We start from the raw sequence: 22,771 nt of genomic DNA, 5'->3' as shown, positions 1-22,771 counted from the left end.
GCATCCTCTTCCTAGGCCCCTGTGGGGCAGCAGCAGTGGCCGCCTGGAGGACTCCCAAGGAGAGGGGAGAGGAGGCTTAGGGAAGACTCCACGAGGGTGTTCAAAAAAGGGTGAGAGGCTGCCAGCTCTGCAGGCAAGGGGTGACATAACAGGGCTCCTGAGCCCCACAGGGTTGCTGCAGAAAGAATGTGGACTCCAAAAGGTTGAAATCCTCTGGGATAGGATTGTTGTTGTTTAGTCGTTCAGTCGTGTCCGACTCTTCGTGACCCCATGGACCAGAGCACGCCAGGCACTCCTGTCTTCCACTGCCACCCGCAGTTTGGTCAGATTCATGTTTGTAGCTTCGAGAACACTGTCTAACCATCTCGTCCTCTGTCGTACCCTTCTCCTTGTGCCCTCCATCTTTCCCAACATCAGGGTCTTTTCCAGTGAGTCTTCTCTTCTCATGAGGTGGCCAAAGTATTGGAGCCTCAGCTTCACGATCTGTCCTTCCAGTGAGCACTCAGGGCTGATTTCCTTAAGAATGGATGTGTTTGATCTTCTTGCAGTCCATGGGACTCTCAAGAGTCTCCTCCAGCACCATAATTCAAGAGCATCCATTCTTCGGCGATCAGCCTTCTTTATGGTCCAGCTCTCACTTCCATCCATCACTACTGGGAAAACCATAGCTTTTACTATACGGACCTTTGTTGGCAAGGTGATGTCTCTACTTTTTAAAAAGCTGCTGGGATAGGATACTATCCACAAAAACATAATGGTCTTAAAACGGTGTTACAATGATTCACACATACTGAGTAGCGTTGGCTCTCGTCTTGAGTTTTCTGGAGGTGGGTAGAATTAAAGGGCTGGATATGTTCCAAAACGGATTGCATGATCTTCTCCCAGTTCAGAATCAGTGAGGCTTGCTTATTAATTCAGTGTTGGGACTCTGCAGCAAATATTTTCTCTCCCCATCTGTTTGCCCCTTGTTTCATCATTCCTAGCTTGACGTAATCTATGGTTTAGTGAGGCATGCAGGAAGGACCTCTGCTTGACACAAGCTTCATGAAACAAATAGCTGTGGTGCTAAATTGCCTTGGGTAATTAATTAATCCTACTGTAAATGAAAGTACTGATGCACATCTGTATGGATCCATAAGATGCCAACTCAGGAGCTGAATCAATTTCCCCAGTCAGTGAATTACAGGGCTGTCAGTTTACCAACAGGAGAAACAAAACAAAAAGCCCTTTTCCGTTGAACTCAAAGAGAGACGAGTATTGCTCTAATGCAGCACCAGGCAATTTGAAACGGAGTGCAACCATTGTAGAGTTCCTAGAGAACGCTTCATCTAATATGGTTGAAATGTAATACGAGTTGCATGGTGAGAATTTGACATCTACATTTGCCATCTCAGCCATTTGACATCCATAGGGTAGAGGAACAGCAGTTAGGAAATTCTTCACTGTGGAATGTTCTTCCAAGCAGAGGAAATGATCTTTTCGCCAGATCATGAGAAATGACCACTGAATTTGCCAATGTGTGTTTAGTGTTGTCGTATTATTTATATTTAATAAATAACGGTGGCGTACAGGGTCAGATTTAAGGTGCTGCTTTTGACCTTTAAAGCCCTTCACGGCCTAGGACCCTCGTACCTACGGGACCGCCTCTCCTGGTATGCCCCATGGAGAGCCTCAAGCACCATAAATAGCAACACCCTAGTGGTCCTGAGCCCTAAGGAAGTTAGATTGGCTTCAACCAGAGCCAGGGCCTTTTCAACTCTGGCTCCGTCCTGGTGGAACGCTCTGCCTCATGAGACCAGGGCCCTGCAGGATCTGATTTCTTTCCGCAGGGCCTGTAAGACAGAGTTGTTCCGCCTGGCCTTTGGCTTGGAGCCAATTTGATTCCCTCCCTCCCTCTCTTTCTTTTTTCTTTTCCTTCTCCTCCTGCGATGAGGCTACATTCTAATATTTTAATGTCTCAATATTTTAATGTTGTATTTTAATTTTGTTTTTAAGTTGTAATCATTCAACTTGTTTTTATTATTGCTTGTAAGCCGCTCTGAGCCCGGCCTTGGCTGGGGAGGGCGGGGTATAAATAAATATTATTATTATTATTATTATTATTATTTTTATTGGACTCCAGAGGGTTCTCCACTCAAGCGTGAGGAACTGCCTTCATCTCCTTCTGCCTCACTGCCCTCTGCAACTGAAACAATTCCTTTCAAAACACCTGCCGGTGTTGCAGCCTCTCTCCTTCAGATCCCTCTGCCAAACCCACCTTTCTCCCTTAGTAGATAAGAGGGCATTGCTAATGGGATTAGGTCCCACCCTCTGACCCTTAAAGATAGGGACGTAAAAGCTGCTTGCCGAAGGACATCAGCCACCCACAAATTCACACACCGTCTTCCTGCCTGAGACAGGGAGGCAAAGTTTTATTGGCACCCTTCAGGGCTTCACCCCTCCCCAAAAGGTGGCAGAAGAAATATAAATTTAAAAGAGATCATTAAGATGAATAGAAGACAGGGAGCCCCAATCCTAAATGCTTGCTTTTGGTTCGTCCCTGTCCTGCTGTTCTTTCCTCTATAAAGTCAAACCTTGGTTGTCGAACACAATGCATTCCAGAGGCACATTTGGCTTCTGAAATGTTCAACAACCAAGGCGTGGCTTCTGATTGGTTGCAGGAGCTTCCTGCACTTGAGTGGAAGCTGCGTCAGATGTTCGGCTTCCGAAAAATGTTCAAAAACCGGAGCATTTCCTTCTGGGTTTTCGGCATTTGGGAGCCAAAACATTCCAAAACAGAGGCATTCAGGATCTGAGGTTTGACTGTACTTCGTTAGCTGTTTCTCTGGTCTATTATGACATAGAGGAGCTCTTCAGTGGGCAGCAAAACATCCACCTTTTCTTCACCTGTTCCTTAGGGAAAGGAAGCATTTCTCATGGTCAACACGACCCCTGGTGATACGCCTTCCTTTGAGTGTAGCAATGAGGTCCACATGAAAGCAGCTCCCCCAAACACTGAGGGTGTGGAAGATGCATGAAGCAATAATGCCTATTCCTCCTTCTGTCAAAGCCCTAGGTCTTCATTTTTTGCTTGGGTATTTGACATGAGAGACTCTTGTTCCCTGGGATGCACTTGTTTTACATATTCCAATTAAGAATGTTGGCCTCTCTGCAAGGGGAGAATTGAACTACCCTTCATCCTTCCTTGCAGTAACTTGAATCATAAATCTGAATAATGGCTGGGCAACCTTTATCCTGTCTAGGCCAGGGTTCCCCAAACTTGGGTCTCTGTTGGACTACAACTCCCATCATCCCTAGGTAGCAGGACCAGTAGTCACAGATAATGAGAACTGTAGTCCAAAAACAGCTGGAGACCCAAGTTTGAGAAACCCTGGTCTAGGCAACATTTTGCTCAGGGGCAATTTGCCCTGGCTTCATGCAGTGGGTGGAGCCAGGGCTCAGTGTGGGGAGGGCCACCCATTTCCCCCCTCCTTCTTTGCCTTTTCTTCCCTGACCAGAGGACTACTGGGGAAGGGGCTTATTGCTGCTGACCTGAGCATTTGAAATTCGGCCGAGTGCTCCAGGTTACCCAACCCTTCTGTAAATAAATGTAACAACAGAATAGCTATACTTAGGAGACTGGTTTCTGTTGTCCTCGCTGTATTACGTAATTCTCCGGTTTATATAGTTGTGTTTTTAAGCGGCAGTGTCTATAGATCCCTTAGTCCTCCTCCCTAGATCCAGTTGAGATTCCTGCATAGCGGGGGGATGGACTGGATCACCCTTCGGGATCCCTTCCAATTCTACAGTTCTATGATTCCGTGATCCCCAAACAAAATCAAGCCTGAGTCCACTTAACTTCGCTTGTCTGTTTACTCCCTCACCTTTACCTCTCCTTCCCTATTGGGATTTAGATAGAAAGATGCTTGGAGCAGTAGCCTGTCTTTTGGTACGCTACTTCATCAAGGGCCATGTCTGGCAGTGGCACAATATAAATAATGATAGAGGGAGAATTGGGTTGGCACTTCTCTAACTCTGTCTCCACGCAATCAATTAACTCTGCAGCATGACATGACAAGGGAGCACTGGCAGTAGAACTCTGTATTGTTACTATTTATTAGCTTTCTTCCCCACCCTTCAGCATTGTGTCCCAGGGCAGGTGGCGGCAATGTGAAAATGCAATATTAAATTCAGTTAAAATGATTTATCATCAGAGGAGTAGGGTGGGTCCTAAGGGACTTCCAAGCGGCAGCTCTTCAATGTCCTGAAGAGCATTTTGCCCCTCTGCATGCGTAGCCGAAACAGAATAAACTATGCAGATGTGATTGTTTTTGCATAATTCACATCGCTTGTGTAAATCAGGCTTCTTGGTACAGGATCTGGACTATTTATTTAATATGAAGTATACAAGGCTTCTTGCACAGTGCTTCATTTTGTGTATACATACAAGCAAAGGCTGGTGGGGTGAGTGGCAGGTGCTGTCTGGCATGTATACTCAAGTATACAGTGGTACCTCGGTTTTCAAGTGTCTCAGAAGCCGAACATTTCGATTTTCAAATGCCAAAAACCCGTAGTACAGTGGTACCTTGGTTCTTGAACTTAATCCGTTCTGGGAGTCTGTTCGACTCCCCGAAACCATTCAAAAACCAAGGTGCGGCTTCTGATTGGCTGCAGGAGCTTTCTGCACTCAAGCAGAAGTCGCGTCGGACATTCGGCTTCCAAAAAACATTTGCAAACCGGAACACTTATTTCCGGGTTTGCGGTGTTCGGGAGCTGATTTGTTCGATAACTAAGCCGTTCGAGAACCAAGGTACCACGGTAATTGCTTCCGTTTTTGAACGTGCCCCAGAAGTTGAATGCCTTCCACTGCGGGGTTTTTCAATTTTCTCCATTAACTTTGCGCCTCGGTTGTCGAACATTTTGGAAGTCAAACGGTCTTCCAGAACGGATTACGTTCAACAACCAGGGTACCACTGTATTGTGAAAGGCATGCTCCATTTGCACTATTACTTTGTAGTGATACATGAAATATTGAGTAGGAAGAAGGAAACTACTCATACCCCCCCCCCCCATTTCTATTGTCCTAACTTTTTTGCGGGGCCTTCTATAGGTTTGGAGGGGCACACTGGCTCGCCTGCGCTACAAGAGAACCCGAGCTGCCCTCAAGATCATAAAGTGCTACCGCCGATACAAAGTGAAGTCATATATCTGCGAGGTTGCCCGGCGATTTCACAACGTGAAGTCTATGAAAGGCTACGGCAAGCATGTGAGATGGCCCACCCCACCCAAAGTGCTGCGGCGGTTTGAAGAGGCTCTGCAGGCAATCTATCACAGGTAGGAATCGAAGGCAGTTTGTTTCTTGGGCTACGGAGCAGGAACATTACCTGATACTGCCAGGTACAGTTTAACCCCGGAAGCCAAACTCCTTGCAACCTGAATGTTTTGGCTTCTGAACGATCAAACCCCAGAAGTGATTGTTCCCTTTTTCGAAGGTTTTTTGGAAGCCGAATGTCTGGCGCGGCTTCCAATTGGCTGCAGGAAGCTCCAATTGGAAGCCGTGCCTTGATTTTCGAGCGGTTCTGGGAGCCGAATGCATTCTGTTCGAAAACCAAGTTACAATTGTATTGTATTTGAGAAAGTTGCAAGCACCATTTAAGGATGTGGCGGCCGCAGAATAAAGCCAGCCTGTGATTATTTTTAGTTATGCCAATCAATTGATGAGTGGGATTGCAGAATAGTTTGTATGAAAATGCTGATAACTATATATATGCTGATAACGTTATATAACTATAACGAGAGCCAGTGTGGTGTAGTGGTTAAGAGCGGTAGTCTCGTAATCTGGGGAACCGGGTTCGCGTCTCTGCTCCTCCACATGCAGCTGCTGGGTGACCTTGGGCCAGTCACACTTCTTTGAAGTCTCTCAGCCCCACTCACCTCACAGAGTGTTTGTTGTGGGGGAGGAAGGGAAAGGAGAATGTTAGCCGCTTTGAGACTCCTGAAGGGGAGTGAAAGGCGGGATATCAAATCCAAACTCTTCCTCTTCTTCCTATTTAATTGGGCAACCTTATATTCCAATCCCTGTGCTAGTCTGATGTGCAATTGCTTCTGGTTTGTTTGTTTTTTTCCAGGTGGAGGGCGCACGAACTCATCAAGAGCATTCCCCCCAAGGATGTGCCTCAGATCAGGGCAAAGGTGGCAGCAGTGGAAGTGCTGAAGGGCCACCGAAGTGATATGGGGATCCAAAGAGCCTGGCAGGGCAACTACATTGCATTGGTAAGTATAGTAGAACACACAAAATATCAGTCATTGCGTTCTGTGATACCACAAAGATAAAAAAGCACCACTTTAGCTAATGGGGCCTCCCGCTGCTGCCACGCCGCCAGAGCACCATTTCTGTTCTCATCCTGAAGCAAAGTTCTTAACCCGAGGTACTATTTCTGGGTTAGCGGAGTCTGTAACCTGAAGCGGCTGTAACCTGAAGCGGCTGTAACCTGAGGTACCACTTCATGCTATTAGCTGGAGAAAAGTAGTGGGAGAGCGCGGTTCCCTTCCTGGGGGCTTTCCATGAGCTTCTGTTTGGAAACAAGGATGTTGGATTAGCACAAATGTCCTTCTAGTCTAGAAAGACATTTGTGTTTAGTCCAGGAGTGCTGCTCTTCTGTGTTCTGTGACCATGCTTGAAAAGAAGGCCCCATGTATGCATTGGGTTCTGCAAACTATTGTATGGAAAACAAACAGAATGCAGGACAGAACAAACTTGTATGCCTCCTTAAAATGCCCACTCACTCCCATCTTTCAGGGATGTAGAAACCACGGCCAAGCCCTTTCATAAGAAAAGCACCGGGTCAGACTGAAGCCTGTTGTCTGGTTCTCACAGTGGCAAGCCTATGGGAAACAAGCAGGGCCAGATTGCAACAACGAGCACTCTCCCCACTTTTGATTCCCAGAAGCTGTTATTCAGGAGGACACTTTATTTCAGGCTTCCTGAACCTCGGCCCTCCAGATGTTTTTGGCCTACAACTCCCACGATCCCTAGCTAGCAGGACCAATGGTCAGGGATTTGCAGTCTCAAAACATCTAGAGGGCCGAGGTTGAGGAAGCTTGCTTTATTTGCTGCCTTGTTCAGAAAACTTAGGAAATTCAACTCCATAATTAAAAGACTGATGGCCATCTCTTACCTGAGCAGTTCTAACATATCCTGCTCTAACATAGTCTCTGTTTAAGAACTGCAACTTTTGGAATCAAGGAGGTGCTGGGCTTGGAATGCTGTCTTTGTGTTGAAAGATAGCAATTGCGGTGTTGTTACAAACGTATATTTGAGACTTCTATAGCTGGCTGACCTGGAATGGTAAAGATGCTGCTGCCCTTGCTTTAATGATGAAGACAAATTACCTGCCTGTCTTCCTGTTTGCTCCTTTAGAATCCAGATAACCCTCAGGCTGCAGGCTCATTCGTCCCCATTGCCAATGAGTTGAAACGAAAAGACAAGTTCATGAATGTTCTCTTCTCGTCTCACGTCCGCAAGGTAAGCACAGTAACTGCTGCAGAAGGACAATGAAAGCCTCTGGAAAGTAAGGGGAGGGGAGGGCTTCATCAAGAGGCCTTTACATTGCTGAAGCTCAGGTAAAGGAATTTTGAAATACTAAAAAAAAAAAAAGAAATTATTTCAAAAAGAGGATAATATTTAGAGCTAGGAAAGTGAGAAAACGGTCAGCAAAACAGGTGGGGATTGGGGGAATCAAACTTAAAATTTATTGTAAAGAAGTTCAAAACGGGTTGAACGTGAATAGAATAAAGAAGACCTACATTGGGGCGCTGAATTTGTGTGCATTCTGAGCAGATCTACTTTTGCAATAGTTCTTCAGCTCTGCTGCATTAAGCAGATGAGCTCAGGGAGTTACAGGGAGATCTCCTTTGAAATGCAAAGGTCAGATCCATACTAAAAAGCTTCTTCGCAGGCACCTTTGGTCTGGTGCTGGCATCATGTCCTTTGGTTCCTGAGTAACTTGCTTGGGAGAGCTGCTTGACTCCTTGGCCTTTATTCTGCAGAATTTTGCAGGATCCCACTCCTCCAACCCTATGCTTTTAAAACACACTAAACCTGAGAAATCTGGAGTTTTGGGGTGAAACGTCATCAGTAAGGTGATGATGTATAGCTCTACCTTCCCATCTGCTTTAGGTGACATTGCCAAGGTCCTAAATAGATTCTGAATGGGATGGCTAATGACCAGTAAATTGAGGTTCAGTCCAGATAAGACCAAAGTATGGCTGATTAATGATACACTTGAGCAAGGAAATCAGATTCAACCTGTTCTACATGGGGGGGGGGCAGTGTTTGCCCTCCCTCCCAAAGGATCATGTTCTCATCTTGGAAGTGCTTTTAAATCTGGATGATCAAGTTATCTTTTGTGGCCTCTGGCACTTCGTTCAGCAGCTTTGGCTGATTCAGCAGCTGTGGCCAATCCTGGAAAAACATGACATGTACTCAGTTATTCATGCCCTTAAAGAATCTAGATTACACTACTGCATTGTGCTCCATGTGATGTTGCTTTTGAACACGTATCTAGAAACTACAACTGGTGTGAAATGCAAAACCTTGTTTGCCAACTGCCTCATGCCCTGGGAAACATTTCTTTACAAACTAAGCTGACCGCCAGTTGGTTTACAAGCATTTCCATTTTGACATTTAAAGCCTTAAATGGCTTAGAACAATAGTATCTGAAAGATCACTAGCTCCCACATGAATCTCCTCACCTCATAAGATTCTTGTGTGAGGCTCTGCTCTGTGCCCCCACATTTTGAAGCAAGATGTGCAGCAATAAGGAACAAGGCCTTTCCAGTTGTGAAGCTGCTCTTCCCGGACACAATTCATTCCTTCACAATTCCCGCTCTATGTTAGAAAGAGATTGAAATCAGTACTGCTTCCCTCAGTTTTTATTGAGAATCAGTATTGCTGATGTTTTCGCTACATCATATTTTGATTTAAGGTTTTTATTGTGCTAGCTCCATTGTGAATCAGTTTTGTTTGAGAGGTGGAATATAAATAATTTAAATATATATCCCTTCACCGGGGATGGCACCAATAATAGCCGGCCAGCGCAAACACAATACTGCATATTCTCCTGACTGAGGTTAGGAGATCAGTAACCCACCTGAGATTTGAATATTCCCCTCTTTTCTCTTACCATCAAGGTTGCAAATTCCCCCACTTCTCTTTTGGGAATCAACATGGTTAGCATACATGAATTAACCACGGTTAGCTGCCACTCTTAAGTTTAGAGACGTTGTTAGAACCAGATTAGCAAATTCGGGTCTGAGCTAAAAATGGTTAGGGTTAAAATCTGTTTGCATGTAACACTAACCACAGCTAGCTCCAGAAATGGAAGGGAGAAAGACTCACATGCAACAGGGGAGGGCAAATGTATAGGATACTTCTGATTTTGTAATCATGATCAGCTAGGGTTGTGTTTGCCTTGCACTAGCCTGGCTTGTTGTCTAACCTTGGTTAAGAAGATTTCAGATGTGTTGTGAACCCATGGTTTAATTTGCTGAACCCCACCCTACCCCCCAAATGGTGTAAGGGGATGATCTGCTTCTCCCCTTTTAAGCAGGAGTCTGGAGAGAACACAAAATTGCCTTAACTGTGGCTTGCTCAGTGCTGATATAACACATAACCATAGCTTAACATCCCAATTTGGGGCTAATCCTTACCTGTGTGTAGCATTTAAGGTAAAGGTAAAGGTACCCCTGCCCGTACGGGCCAGTCTTGACAGACTCTAGGGTTGTGTGCTCATCTCACTCTAGAGGCCGGGAGCCATCGCTGTCCGCAGACACTTCTGGGTCACGTGGCCAGCGTGACAAGCTGCATCTGGCGAGCCAGCGCAGCACACGGAACGCCGTTTACCTTCCCGCTGGTAAGCGGTCCCTATTTATCTACTTGCACCTGGGGGTGCTTTCGAACTGCTAGGTTGGCAGGCGCTGGTAACCGAATGACGGGAGCGCACCCCGCCACGGGGATTTGAACCGCCGACCATGTGATCGGCAAGTCCTAAGCGCTGAGGTTTTATCCACAGCACCACCCGCGTCCCTTAAGCATTTAATTATGGTTAAATTCAATGTCTGTATAAGGGCATTTCTTAGGTTTGGTAGTATTTCCTTCAGCTTGGGTGTATGTAGAATATAGCAGAGGGCTGTAAAATACTTCCTTGGTTTATTCAGTTGACATTTAGGAAGGGTGTGGATCAGTACAAATACTGCTATATAGTAATTACTCCCCCTCCCTGCAAGGTAGAAGAATGATGAGCAAAGGAGAATTCATCTGCTCTCTGTCCTTGAGTGCCTCTAAATCCCTTGCATGTACCTGCTTTAAAGGATGCTTCAATCTGAATTTGTGTTAGGACTGACAAGCCGCATCTTTGTCAGGGAGTTTTCTGGAATGTATTTTCTCTCTCTGTGTTACATAATTTTAATCTCTTTAAATCTTTTCTCACATCCTTCCTGATTCAGATTTCCAAGCATAATGTAACAAAGCCCTTTACCCTTCAAGTTGCAAAAGATTTGTTTGATTTTGATTGGTTTAAACTCTAATGAAAACGTACTAGAAATAGACAGCCAAACAGGAAGCTTTTTGTGATTGGCGATGTAGATCTTGATTGATAATGGGATCCCTCCACAGATGTGAGTACAAAAATGTGTGTTCACGAGATGCACATCTCCAGATTTTTACTCAAGGAAGCAACAGTGCATTGTGCAGATCTGTAATGGCTATGCAATTTTTTCTTGCTCTGTTTGCATTCTTTCTTTCTTTTTTTTGCAAAAACTGTGTTTTTGCAGCAAAGGATAAACAAAGGAAGCAACTAGGCTACATCAGGGAGAAATAGAAAGCCTGTACAGGGCACAGAAAGTTTCCTCCCCACACCCAGCCTAAAGACTACTATAAATATGACACCTTTCCCCAACCTTCCTTCCACCAGCAGCACTCTGAGAAATCATTGCTCTGTGCACGTGTAACATGTGAACTGTCATGTGATTGTTATGTATGCCGGCGTGGTTGTTCGAGAGCGAACAGGCAAGACCCCCACTGGTCTTTTCAAAGGTTTTATTATCGGTGCAAAAACATTCACAGTGCAGGACGTCTCAATTCCATGTCTTGCTCAGCCACTAGCAGAATCTGGGAGTGGGCGGTCCTTAAACTTTCCCCAGCAGAGTAGTCTCTTGACCCCCATCCGACGCCTCCCCTCTCTGCGTGTAAACCTACTGTGCAGAGAGGCCGTGGGTAAAGGGGGACCTGCCTCCCCCCCGCTTTGCTCATGCACGGTGCTTGGCTCTCTCTTGCATTCTCCGAGCCCTGCACCCCTTCCCCACTAGAGGCGGGGCTTCCCTCCTCCGCGGAGGAAGTGCTGCTTCTCACGATCTTGGGAGCCTCCCGGTAACCCAGCTGCCCTTCCACCTCTCGCCTCTGAGCTGATGGCAGTTCCCTGACAGTGGTCATAAAACATTAACTTTGCTTTGAAAAGAGAATTTTATTTATTAATTAAAAAATTAAATTAATTTATTTTATTGATTAAAATCAATTGCACTGGCTGTTTGCTTCTGAATCCTAAACAGTTTGACACTAAATTACTTGGTGGACCACTGGCACCCATATGAGCCTGCTTCAAGCCCCAAGATCGGCCACAGAGGTCTTGCTCACAGACCCACCAGTAGTATACAGTCAGGCTGGTGGAAATACAAGACAGGGCCTTTATGGTGATGGCCACTTACCTATGGAATTCCCTCCCACATTTGGTCTCATCCCTGCTTTCTCTTAGGCAGGCCACAAAAATGTTTCTTTTCCATTAGCCTTTGATTAGGTAGCTTGTGTGGGTTTTAAACTTGCTTTTAACATTATTAGTACAGTCTTACCTTGGATCCCAAACGCCTTGCGACTCAAACGCCTTGGCTCCCAAACGCTGCAAACCCGGAAGTGAGTGTTCCAGTTTGTGAACATTCTTTGGAACCCAACGTCTGACGCAGCTTCCAATTGGCTGCAGGAGCTTCCTGCAGCCAATCAGAAGCCGCACCTTGGTTTCTGAATGTTTTGGAAGTCAAATGGATTCCGTTAGATAACCAGGATACGACTGTACTGTGGTATCTGCTGGCGCAGGTTGGCTGGGTGTTATCTGCTTGTTTCGTTTTTATGCTGCTCTGTTCACTTTTAGATGCTAAAAATGTATCATTGGTGTTTGGCTCTAGTGATTGGATTGGTAATGCTGTTTTATTGTGTTTTGTCATCATTATTTGTGAGCCACTTTAAAAGGGCTTCAGTTTTTAAAAGCAGCACAAAAATCACTTAAATAAAAATAATAATAAAGAGCGGCCACAAGCAAATCTGGCCTTCAATCCCAAAATCTCAAGGCTCTTTTTCACTCTAACTGAATTTCCATTTCAGTCTCCTTTGCTCTGCATGAGCATGTCTTCCCTCTTTCTTTTAATGCATTTGGCTATGCTGCTTCCTATGTTGATAACAGCCTGCTTTTTCACATCAGTCCCACAGCCTTTCCCTAACAGCCAAAGCCAAGTGTTTTTTGCACTTTCGGCTCAGTTCCCCTTCTCCCCCCACCCCCTTTCTTCATCCCTGTCAGGTTTTGTCCTTGCCCATTTGTCCTCTCCATTTAACAAACAATAACTTCACACTCTGCAAACATGTAAAGAGGAAAAGGCAGGCACAGATTCCTCACACTCACAGCGAGCATCTGCTGTTCTGCTGCTGATTGGGAGTTCCTGGTGTATGTCCCTGCATGTTTTTAAAGGTCGCATCTCTGCTTTCCCCATTTCCTACAATGGTATGTTGGGGAAACACTGGTGTCACTGCTTATTGTGGCTAAAAGTGTGAAGCACCCCTGAAACAGCAGCGATGGTGTTAACGGCTTTGTACTGATCAGCATGCAGGGCACACCGTCAATGCTAAGTAGATGCTTAATCAAGAAGTGGCCAGGTTAGGGGAATTGCAAAGCAGAAAGCAGGCTGCTTTTCTGCTTACAGACAACAAAAGAGAGAGAAGAAGTGATGGCTATAGAAAGTGGAATATTGGGTGCTTAGTATCTGATGTATGGAAGTGAGAGCTGGACCATAAGTAAGGCTGATCGCCAAAGAATTGATGCTTTTGAATTATGGTGCTGGAGGAGACTCTTGAGAGTCCCATGGGCTGCAAGAAGATCAAACCTATCCATTCTTAAGGAAATCAGCAGTACGTGCGCACTGGAAGAACAGATCCTGAAGCTGAGGCTCCAGTACTTTGGCCACCTCATGAGAAGAGAAGACTCCCTGGAAAAGACCTTGATGTTGGGAAAGATTGAGGGCACAAGGAGAAGAGGACAACAGAGGATGAGATGGTTGGACAGTGTTCTTGAAGCTACCAGCATGAGTTTGACCAAACTGCGGAGGCAGTGGAATACAGGAGTGCCTGGTGTGCTCTGGTCCATGGGGTCACGAAGAGTCGGACACAACTAAACAACAACAACACCTTGAATTATGCCATAGTAAATTAATAGTAAATAGTAAATTAATAGGTAAAGGCTAAAGGCACTGGGGTAGCTGGAATGAAGAAAGTCAGGAACTAGCAGATCTCAAGCTCCCATCATTGCAACTTTTTCAGCGGGGGGCCGGTCCACTGTCCCTCAGACCTTGTGGGGGGGTGGACTATATTTTGAAGAAGAAGAAAAAATGAACGAATTCCTGTGCCCCACAAATAACCCAGAGATGCATTTTAAATAAAAGGACACATTCTACTCATGTAAAAACATGCTTATTCCCGGACCATCTGCAGGCCGGATCCAGCCCCCGGGCCTTAGCTTGCGTACCCATGCTCTTGTGGAAGTGAGAGCCTGTGTTTGGCATGTGTGAGGCTTCAGTATCTCCAGTTAAAAGGGTTTTTTAAAAAGAATAGTAAGACGTGAATATTATGGCATGGTCTTTAGGGCACATGATGAAGCTACTTTCCTAAAGCTAAGCAGGTTTGAGTCTATGCCCAGGTGGGAGAACCTGGAAACTCCCATGCATATTGCTTTGAGTTCCATGAAGGAAGAAGGGTGGGACAGAAATATATAAAAAAAGAATAAATACAGTGGTGCCTCGCAAGACGAAATTAATTCGTTCTGTGAGTTTTTTCGTTCTACGAGTTTTTTCGCCTTGTGAAGCACCAATGTGTATTGACGGTTTCCCATAGGAATGCATTGGCGGTTTAAAAAAAAAAGGCGCAAGACGTTTCGTCTTGCGAAGCAAGCCCATAGGGAAATCCGTCTTGCGAAGCACCTCAGAAAATGAAAAACTCTTTCGTCTTGCAAGTTTTTTGTCTTCCGAGGCATTTGTCTTGCGAGGTACCACTGTAGTTAATGTAAAGATGCCTACCAAAATTCAGCAGAAAGACTTAGAGCAGTGTTTTCACCAGTGGGCCTCAGTTCACCCAATGCCTTCTCCCTTGCCTGCCCCATCCCTTGGCCATGACATATAGCCTTTTGGTTGGACCACTGAATGAAGGTGTCCGGGGGACAGAGGAGAGAATGGGTGGGAAATCTCCCTCTGAGAGGATAGGACCAGCGAGTGCACTGGAAGAAATTAGAAAGAGAAATACATGGTTAAGTTGAAGCAAATGAAATAAAAATAAATTAAGAATAGAAAAGGGAATAAAAGAGGAAAGCTGTTATAAGAAGATGAAGTAAATAAAAGGAGCAGCAAGAAGTGATGAAACAAACCAACACTGGTGGAAGGAAAGGTACAAATTAAGTGTGAAAGGAGAAGAAATTCAGGAGATGAGTAAAAATACTCTGGATGCATGGGGACAGGGGAGAAAGCAATATAATAAAATAAATCCTTTTCCATTTAGTGACTCTGGATCAGCATATTCTGCCTAAAATGGAGTGGCTGTCGCAATACCTCCAGAATCAAAGTCGACTTAGTTTGAGAAAAGCTGGGTTATACAACTCCTTGCCACAAGGAAATCACTAGGCAAAGAATTTAACCATTTCCAAAGAGGGATTAGCTATAATTGGGGAAACGATGTTGGTAATTGCCAGCTGATTATGCCAAACTCTGCCTCCGTCCGCCACCATTTTGTGGCTGGTTCCACCCTGAAGTGCCACTTTTTGGCAAGTGGGCCTCAGTAATTTTAAGCTTTCTCCAGTGAGAAATGGGGTTTGAGAGCCCCTGACATGTTATTATTCCTAATTCTATTGAGCCACCCAGAAAATAAATATTGTTGCTAGCTATAAAAATGGTTCCTTAGTTCATAATAAACTAAGTAAGTAAGTATGTGAAAATAAATATAATACTGGCCTGGATGAATATGAATTCTCTGCCCCACATGAGCCTCTTCTCAGATTTAAAAAATGGCATCCAATGGAACATACATAAGTATCTGAGTTAACTCATAAATGATCTGCTTTGTGTATCTTGTCGTGTTTGAATAAGTGGTTCTGTAGTCCCTTGAACAACTAAGATTTAATCAAATATTCCTGAGATGATGTGCTTTTCTAGCACCCTCCTTGTTTTCCAAAACTTTCCTCCAGGTTCCTGCAAGAACCAGCTGCCCATAATTAGTAACCCATGATTTAGAAACTTTATTTTACACACTTGCTGGGGGGCTATTTTAACCAACAAACGTCATGCCATATTGCCCCTATGACTGTCAGCTGATAACAAGAAATACCTTCTTTGAAAGGAATGCCCGACCTTCTTGCACGAGCTGCTTTTTCATACTGATAATAATAATAATAATAATAATAATAATAATAATAATAATAATAATAATTTATTATTTGTACCCCGCCCATCTGGCTGGGTTTCCCCAGCCACTCTGGGCGGCTTCCAACAAAGATGAAAAATACACTAAAATGTCACATATTAAAAACTTCCCTGAACAGGGCTGCCTTCAGATGTCTTCTGAATGTCAGGTAGTTGTTTATCGCTTTGACATCTGATGGGAGGGTGTTCCACAGGGCGGGCGCCACTACCAAGAAGGCCCTCTGCCTGGTTCCCTGTAACTTGGCCTCTCGCAGTGAGGGAACCGCCAGAAGGCCCTCGGAGCTGGACCTCAGTGTCCGGGCAGAACGATGGGGATGGAGACGCTCCTTCGGATATACTGGACCGAGGCCGTTTAGGGCTTTAAAGATCAGCACCAACACTTTGAATTGTGCTCGGAAACGTACATGTTTAACCAATCTCTTTACCCAATACCTTCCAGATCTCTTTCTGGGCAAGTCTCCTATTGAATATGATGCTTCTCTCTCTTCAAATTGATTAGTTGTGCCGAGTAGAGTTAAGCTGCAGCAGAATTGCTGGAGGGTGTGACATTAGAGAACCAAGCTTGAATTGTCATGTTCTGTACAAAGTCGGCAAGACTGACAGGTTGAAAAAGTGAATGACATGTGCTTCTAAATGTGAGAAGAATATGGGTGAGCAAGCTTCCAGAATCTTGAAAGGTTATTGTCAAGATCATAAAGAACCGCCCTTTTATTTCTTTCTGATGATGAGGACAGATTAAATTTGTTGCAAAGCGGAAAGAAAAGATCAGCAACTTGGCTCACTTACTAGAGTCCATTTGCTCTGCAGGTGTTTTGTGCAGTTTGGCAACTCTGCTTGTCGAGTAGTTGAGTTTGGATTTTGTTTTTTTGTGGTGCTACAAACGTTGCATTAAAGTAGAAACTTGGAACTTAATGGCTTTGAGATCCTTTCTTGGTCTTCTGGTCTCAAATTCTGCAGGTGTAGCATAAGTCAAGATACTGGGCAAGATATTCATTTCTGCTCTGCTCAGAATCTACATGGGGGCTCTGATGTGCATATAAAACTCAGCATGAGCTTCCCTGTTCTCTTCAGTACAAAGGACAGCTCCTTGTGTGCAAGGCAGGATGCTGACTTTAAGAGAAAGTTACTACATTCTTGCTTTCATGGCACTCTTTGTGTACGCTAGTTACTGGGCTAGAGCTACAATATCTGTTGAAATGCTTGATCTAATAAATTGGTCTGCTGTTTCTGAGATGCTCTTGCAAACTACTTTGTCACCATTTCAGCACCAGTTAAATGGCCATCCGTCTGAGATTATTACTACTGCTGCTGTTACCATATCATAGATAACAATGGCCAGGGTAGTCCGGAGGGTGAAATTGCTGCTGGTGAAAAGCATTTCATGCTACAGAAGCCACTTGTACCTTCAGAGATAAGACTGGATCTAACAGCACCCCCAAACTACAAATCTGATCCCTAAGCGGTTGTGCAATTCTGCCCAGAACAGACTGAATCTTGTCTCCTTGGATAAACAAGCCATTCACCCAAAGTATCTGTTTGCTTGTCTGGAGTTAGTTTCTGTTTACTGACCCTCTCCCAGTCCAGTACTGATCTCAGGTACTGGTTCATTGCATCAACTGCATCACCTGAATTGGCAAACAAGGGTGAAACAGAATTATGTATCACCGGTATACAGACAGTGTGCTTCAGTTCTCTGTTCCACTGAGAAACTAATCAGTGGTTCCATGTAGATTTACTGTAACTGCAACTTTTATACCGTAACCTATATGGCTGTATCCAATGCTAGTCATACTCTGAGTAGACACATTGAAATTACTGAACGGGTTCATTATTTGCCAGATTACGTTGGAGCACATTCTGCAGCAAGGATAACTCCTCCCACTGGAACTTGATAGGTAGGGCCTTCAGAGCCAGACATCCCATAATAGCTAGCCTGTACACTTGATATAGCATTGACGACTTCTCCCTTCCTTCCTTCCTCCCACCCACTCCACAAACATGGCACACATCCTTAAAATAATTAGTCATTTCATAGTGGCTCTTGTGAAATCATCTAAGGTCAAGACACTTTTACTGTGTGTGTGTGTGTGGATGGTAATAATCATGGTGAGATATTCAGTCTTGTGGACTAAACAGAGTACAGTGGTGCCTCGCAAGACGAAATTAATTCATTCTGCGAGTTTTTTCGTTCTACGAGTTTTTTCGTCTTGCGAAGCACCGCTGTGTATTGACGGTTTCCCATAGGAATGCATTGGCGGCTTATTCGTCTTGCGAGGTACCACTGTAACAGACTTTGAAGATTGCTGTTGGAAGCGAAGAAGGCAATCAATCCCCTGTCATGGTCAGAGTAGCTGTATGTTTATGGCAATCAATAAGCACACAAGTGTTTCACTTGTTTGTTAGTAGTACATTTTCCACTTGGCCATAGTGGCTGAGGAAGCCCATCTTCGTGAATGCCTTGAAGCAGCAGGGACAGAGCAAATCAGGTGTTGATTATCCATAGCAACGGAAGAAGTGGTAATCAAAGAGAATCAAGGCTTACCTTTGCTCTTCTTTGTTTTTCTGTGTTTCTGATTGATGTAGTGGAGCTTTCCATGTTGAAGATGGTGCTGTTAAATGCATAAATATATGGCATGTGCAGTGTGTACTGGCAATTAGTACTGCTGCAGAAGATAAGACCTAGTTTCCCATCTGTCATCTCTTGGCTAGATGGTTCTTCAGAGCATTGCCTACTCTCTGTGTTTGACACCTAAACCTCTTAGATGATTTTGAGTTACTGATGCAAGTGACAAGCTACCTGGAAAGAGTGAGGTGTCCTACCTTTGCATAGAATTAAGGGATTATTTGACTCTGTTAAAGAGAGCATGCTGCTTGTCTGAAGGACTCACGTTGGTTACCAATAAAGGAGATGCTAATTGTGTAATTTGGGCTACTGCCAAACAGTAGGATGAAGTCAGAAAGGCTTTATGCCTTGAAGAGGGCTTCCTTGTTCATCACAGCCTGACTCCCTCCTTCGGCAATCTTCACGGAGCTCTGGCCCAATGGTTGCCAGTGGTTTGCTTTGAATTAATTTTATAATGAATGATTTTAGAGTGTTGTGTTGTGTTGTACTGTTGTACTGTTTTATTGTTGTTAGCCGCCCTGAGCCCCGCTTCGGCTGGGGAGGGAAGGATATAAATAAAAAAAAATATTATTATTACTATCTCCACAGGCAGCTGGGTTTTGTTTTTATTTTTAAATTGTACAGAACCTAGAAAACTGTAGACACATTATTATTATTATTATTATTATTATTATTATTATTATTAATGCATTGCTGCTTGTCCTGTTCTCATTAGTTAGGATGAACAGTTCTTCTAAGATTTATCCTTCTTCTTTTTAGTGAAAATTATTTCTGTACGCGCACACACAAATATACACCTCTGATTTTTGGGCATGGGGAAACTTGTTCTGCATTCCAAACCATCTCTTACTGAAATCCATTGGAGTAGTCTTTTGTTCTTTCTCCTCCTGCTACATCCAGCCATGTGGAATAGATAGATAGATAGATAGATAGATAGATAGATGATAGATATAGGCAACCCGTCTTCAAGGCTATGCTTTGAACTATCATTTTAATTCCGTTTGCCCAGCTGGATGCCTGTCAATAGCAAGTTGGAAGGGAAAACTGATCTAATGGTGCATTTCTCAGCAGGGGACTCAATTGTGGTTTACTGAATCCCAGTGGCATCCTCAATTAATTTCAGATTTGGAGTCTTTAGCTGTAAAAGTAGTAACAAGTGGGCTTCCTTTCACTGATGGAAATGGTTTCAGTCCCATTTTGGAAACTGTTAGCAAACAGTATGTTTCATGTTGCTAGCATTACAAATGTAATGGTAATTTAGAAATGGTGCTGTTCTGCCCTCCCACACACTCCCAAACACACACATACACACAGCAGAATACCCTGCCATTTGCTGTCTTTAGAGTTGTCACAGCAAGGCATGAGTCTTCCTGTTACAAAAGGCATCCAGAGTTGACATCTTTAGGGCGTTCCCGGATAATGCTAGTTTACATAGATGCTGTACATATGTGAAGCCATGTTACTTCGCGGTGGCCATAATCAAAACAGTAAAAACTTCAATGAAATCAATCTGAAAAACCAAGTAGCCTACCATAAACCAGTTAACAGAAAAGTGGGGTTATTGCACTGCATAATAGCAGGGGCTCAGACAGCCACCCTGAAAGCCTCATGACTAGGTGTCAAAACAAAATTCAGGGGGAGGCCATGCTATGATGTTGATGCCATTATGTTATGCACTGTTCCTCTTGTCCACCAGCTGCAATTTAATCAGCTTGGGAATCTGGAGCAGTACCCCCAATACTGATTGAAGGAGAGAAGTAGCCAGGTCCCAAGCCATTAGGGCAGGCGTGGGGAACGAGTGGGGAATCTTTTTTCAGTCTGCATTCTCTTCTGAGACAGCCTTTCTTTTTCATTTTCCTCTTTTTTTCTGAACTTGAAAGACCTTTATTGAGTTAAAATGAATACATACACACTGTGCTGTCTGGGGCAACCTTTCTAGGGCCACGTGCAAGCGGTGGACAAGGCCAAAGGCAAAAATGGGCAGAGCAACAAACGTAAACGTCACCTTTGTATATAGACTAATTTCTACACACATTCGTACACCCTGCTCTTCTCTCCATCCAGGCGAGCAAGAGGCATTATTGGAGTTCAGGGATACATTCCATCCAGGCAAAAGCACCCAGGGTGAAAAACAGGACCAGTGAGAGGTGTTGCCTGGGAGCATCACCTGGGGAAATCTGAGGGGCAAATAGAGAGGCATTGGGGCCTCATTTGGTACCCAGGCCTGAGGCATCCTACCCCTTTCTTAAGGCTGTAAAGGAAAGAACTAGAACTTGAATTGAGTCCAGAAATACATGGCTAGCCAATGAAGATAAGAGCACCAGAATAAAATCTGTAACAATCTGGCAGCTGCATTTTGGATTGATTTAAAGCTTCTGGGTGTTTTCAAGTGCAGCCCCATGTAGAGTGCATTACCGTAGACTAGTGTAGACTTTAGCTTTCATACTCTGTCTGTGCAACTTCCTAGATAACTTCCAGTATACCAGAGAAAGCCGAAGCTCAGGTAAGACCTGCCTTTAAAGCAAAGCCCTGCCCTCTTGCAATCAGCCATGCTCTGTTTTTGGCAGTTTATGTGGTTAGAGGGCTGGTCCCTGTCCCTCTTTAGTGAACAAATACAGGCAGCAACAGGATCATCATGTTTGGGCTGATATCTTACCAATCAAAGTTAAGCTAACGGAAGTACTTTTCCTTTCTTTTTTAATCTCATTGTTTTCATTTACTGCTTTCTACACAATACCACCAAGTTGAACTCATCTTAAATCCGGACCATTTTTAATCCTTCTGTCAGTTAAAACCTGATTTGCACATGCCTTTTAGAACTGTGGAAGCAAAATTCAAACATCTTAGGGAGCCAATAATTCTACTATCACACTGTTCAGAGTGTGTGAAGTGTGTTTTGTTTTGTTTAAAAAAGGAAATGACTTTTAATTCTCATGGGGATTTGATTATTTGCAGATAAACCGCTTTAGCAAAGTGGAAGATCGGGCAATTTTTATCACCGACAGACACCTTTATAAGATGGATCCAACAAAGCACTACAAAGTGATGAAAACCATCCCACTGTACAATGTAAGTATTGGAGCTGGAGCCAGGACTCCACAGTATGAAATTGCTAATGATCCAATTTCTCTGTTGTAAAATTGATAAGAACTCTGGTCAGAATTCTGTGAAGTGCATAGAGGTATTTTATCTGTATATCTTCCACAAGTACAGTTGTACCTCGGGTTAAGTACTTAATTCGTTCTGGAGGTCCGTTCTTAACCTGAAACTGTTCTTAACCTGAGGTACCACTTTAGCTAATGGGGCCTCTCGCTGCCACTGCACCACCGACGCATGATTTCTGTTTTCATCCTGAAGCAAAGTGCTTAACCCGAGGTACTATTTCTGGGTTAGTGGAGTCTGTAACCTGAAGCATCTGTAACGTGAAGCATCTGTAACCCGAGGTACCACTGTATATATATTTTTAAAACTTGCAACCCACTCTTTGTCAAAAAACCCCAGGATGGGTTACATCAATAGTGGGAGTGCAGTTCATAATTAGCATATTGTTGCTGGGAAGCTTCAGTTAGTGGTGGAACTACCAGGAGGAGATGCCCAACAGATCTCAAGTTGCAGACAGAATGGTATAAGTGCCAGCTCTTAAAGTAACAGGACTCTAAGCCATTCAGGCTTTATAGGTCAGTACCAAAACCTGGACTCAGGCTTAGTAGCAAATAGGCAGTCAGTGCTGATCTTTAAGCACGAATCTTTATGGTCTTTAGCTTTCAGGACCATCAGAATACTGACAACTGTATTTTGCGCTATCTGCAGTCTCTAAACCATGGGTAGGCAAACTAGGGGCTGGATCTGGCCCAGTTGCCTTCTAAATCCGGCCCGAGGATGGTCCGGGAATCAGCATGTTTTTACATGAGTAGAATGTGTGTTTTTATTTAAAATGCATCTCTGGGTTATTTGTGGGGCACAGGAATTCGTTCACCCCCCCCCCCAAAAAAAATATAGTCCAGCCCCCCACAAGGTCTGAGGGACAGTGGACCGGCCCCCTGCTGAAATAGTTTGCTGACGCCTGCCAGGTCTAAACCATATTCAAGGGCAGCTCCATGTAGAATGTTTTGCAGTAGTCCAAACAAAATGTTTCTGGAACCTGGATCACTCTGACCAGGCTATCCCATTCCTTGTCACCAAAGTCATTTGGGCTCCCAATGACAAAGTATCCAGGACTTACCAAATAGAAATCTGATTCTTCAGAGGGAATGCAGCCCCATCCAGAGCAGGCTGCCTCCCTAGTTCCCAGACCCAGAAACCACCAATCTGCAATATTCTAGCAAGTTAGGATTGAGCTTTGGTTTACTGGCTCTGGTTGCCTCCAGTGCTGGTCAAGATACCTGCATG

At 44.2% G+C, this 22,771-nt stretch overlaps 1 protein-coding gene across 4 annotated transcripts in view; it reads left to right on the top strand.

Annotated features, from left to right (window-relative positions):
* The window catches only part of MYO1D (myosin ID), a 185,572-nt gene that overhangs the window by 92,425 nt on the left and 70,376 nt on the right, over positions 1–22,771 (top strand). For all 4 annotated transcript variants that reach the window (XR_014503947.1, XR_014503948.1, XM_083407519.1 and 1 more), the window contains exons 17-20: positions 5,090–5,313; positions 6,108–6,252; positions 7,400–7,504; positions 21,338–21,451. Coding sequence is in view for 2 of the 4 variants with exons in the window: in XM_083407519.1 (XP_083263645.1) it covers positions 5,090–5,313; positions 6,108–6,252; positions 7,400–7,504; positions 21,338–21,451 (588 nt within the window). In the remaining 2 variants the exon portion in view is untranslated. The remainder of the gene's footprint in view (positions 1–5,089; positions 5,314–6,107; positions 6,253–7,399; positions 7,505–21,337; positions 21,452–22,771) is intronic.

Source organism: Podarcis tiliguerta (genome assembly GCF_965153285.1).
Source record: "Podarcis tiliguerta genome assembly, chromosome: 13".
NCBI classification, from domain to species: Eukaryota; Metazoa; Chordata; class Lepidosauria; order Squamata; family Lacertidae; genus Podarcis; species Podarcis tiliguerta.
This window is presented reverse-complemented; position numbering and strand designations above follow the sequence as displayed.